The sequence below is a fragment of the Cibotium barometz genome, chromosome 27 (assembly GCF_041138505.1).
Source record: "Cibotium barometz isolate CiBa-2024 chromosome 27, ASM4113850v1, whole genome shotgun sequence".
NCBI classification, from domain to species: Eukaryota; Viridiplantae; Streptophyta; class Polypodiopsida; order Cyatheales; family Cibotiaceae; genus Cibotium; species Cibotium barometz.
The window spans coordinates 43,324,748-43,326,642 of record NC_141072.1 but is presented as its reverse complement, the minus strand read 5'-3'; the positions used below and the strand labels follow the sequence as shown (position 1 = coordinate 43,326,642).

The 1,895-nt window shown below is 47.8% G+C and overlaps 1 protein-coding gene across 1 annotated transcript; it reads right to left on the bottom strand.

The window, feature by feature from the left end:
* Nucleotides 1-264: 264 nt before the first annotated feature.
* Nucleotides 265-1,560, bottom strand: LOC147623416 (protein ALUMINUM SENSITIVE 3-like). The gene is made up of 3 exons (XM_086821864.1): nt 1,226-1,560; nt 822-1,067; nt 265-724 (listed from the first exon to the last, which is right to left on the bottom strand). The coding sequence occupies exons 1-3, from the start codon at nt 1,484-1,486 to the stop codon at nt 362-364; spliced, it is 870 nt and encodes a 289-aa protein (XP_086677990.1). The 5' UTR covers nt 1,487-1,560; the 3' UTR covers nt 265-361.
* Between the last annotated feature and the right edge of the window lie 335 nt (nt 1,561-1,895).

Below are 1,895 nucleotides of genomic sequence, written 5' to 3'. Positions count from 1 at the left end.
CCCAATTGAGTGCAACAAGTGTGGAAGTGACTATTCACACACATAAACACATACATGAATGATGATGAGGCTTCGAATACCCAACAATAAAGAGTCAAGTGTATTATTAAAAGAATCGGCCATATCACTGCTGGAATTTTTTTTCAACCCTTAAAATTAAAGGCAATGTTTACGGTGCTTAATTGAGATTTAGACTTAAAAATTACACAAATATCGGGATTTTACTTTGCTTAATCGGATTTAGACTTAAAAATTACACAAATATCGGGATTTACAAGTAAAATGTACAAATTTCATCCCTTAAAATTAAAGGCAATGTGAGATTTGCACCGGGGAAATTTACACTGCGAACTGAGTTATTTTAGCACTGGCCGTCCGTCCAAAATTTCTTTTGAAAAAAAAACTTAAAACGCTTATTAATGCACCCATCTACCCAAAATTGGGCGGTGCCAGTGAAGAAGAGGCGCCAGCTGAAGTGGGCGGCCGCCACAGCACTCACGACGGATGCGCAAAGCAGCGTGTTCATGAGTAGGATCTGCAGAACGATCGCCTGGAGTGGGGATGCCCCAGCCATGATCATGCCTGTCATGGCCCCCGGCAGGCTCACCAGCCCAAATGTCTTGGCAGTATCCAGCACGGGAGCCAGGGCTATCACCAGCGCCCCCCTCATGCTGTCCCAACACGCCTGCTTTGGCGTTGCCCCCAGCGCTAGCGCTGTCTCCACCTACCATTCAACCATCAATGCATTACTGTACATTGAAACAGGCTGTAGCTCTTTAATCCTCACAAGCTTATACTGATCATAGCAACCGAGAACATACCAGGTTCTTTTTGAGTTTCAAGTCGTCCCGCAGGCGTTTCAAGGTGATGCCGGTAACGGCCATGGCTCTCCCCACCGTGAGTCCAGCCACAGGGATGATGTAACGCGGGGTGAGCGGGAAAACCTTCAATAGTAGCAGCAGGGACATGGTGCTCAGAGTTCCCACCAAAATGGAAGCCCCAGCAACGTACTGCCCCTTGGGCACATGCTTTGCTCGTCGTCCGGCGGTATAGCCCCCAATCACCACCTACACAGAAGAGCCACGCAGACAATAACAGCATGGGTACATGGCGCCTATACAAATGCGAAAATTAGCTTCTCTCTCTCTCTCTCTCTCTCTCTCTCTCTCTCTCACACACACACACACACACACACAAACAAACCGAAGCTGAGATCAAGGCTCACAGCGAGGATGTAGGGCAAAAGAGTCCAGGCGAGGGAGCGCTGCGAGAAGATGAACTGCAGCACGAAGCCAACCATGAAGAGCTGGGAGATGGGTCGCACAAAAGAGAGGATGAGGTCGCGCGCCATGCCAAGCCCCTGCAGGTGGGAGACCACGAGCGCCACTGCGAAGATCAGCGTGGAAGCGGCTAGCTTCCACTCGTCGTCGGCCCAGCCGTAGCCATATCCGGGTCCACCAGCGGGGCTTGGAGCCGGGGCTTCCATCGCCAGTCTACAAACCAATGCAGTTTTCGGTCAAAAAATCAAGGGAGAGCACACCCAACAGTCCTATTGAAAGTGCCCCGTCTGTTCTAAATGCTACCTTGCTCCAGAATCCTGTACAACCTACACAATGGTACATACATGTAACATGATAGTAGTATGATGATATTACATACTACACATGTCATAGCTTTTAAAAGTCCTCTCCCAAAACAAACACACATAAAGAGTGTGATCCTCTCTATCAGTTGGGAAATATAAGAAGCTTAGCCCTAAGTATTGTGGTCCCTATATAGTTCTCAAAGTGTCTTAGGTAAAAGTGCCTATAAACTCCAACTCCTAGCCCATATCAAAGTCCACAATGTATTTCATGTAAGTTTGTTAAAACCTTATATACCCAGTCTCTCGATCA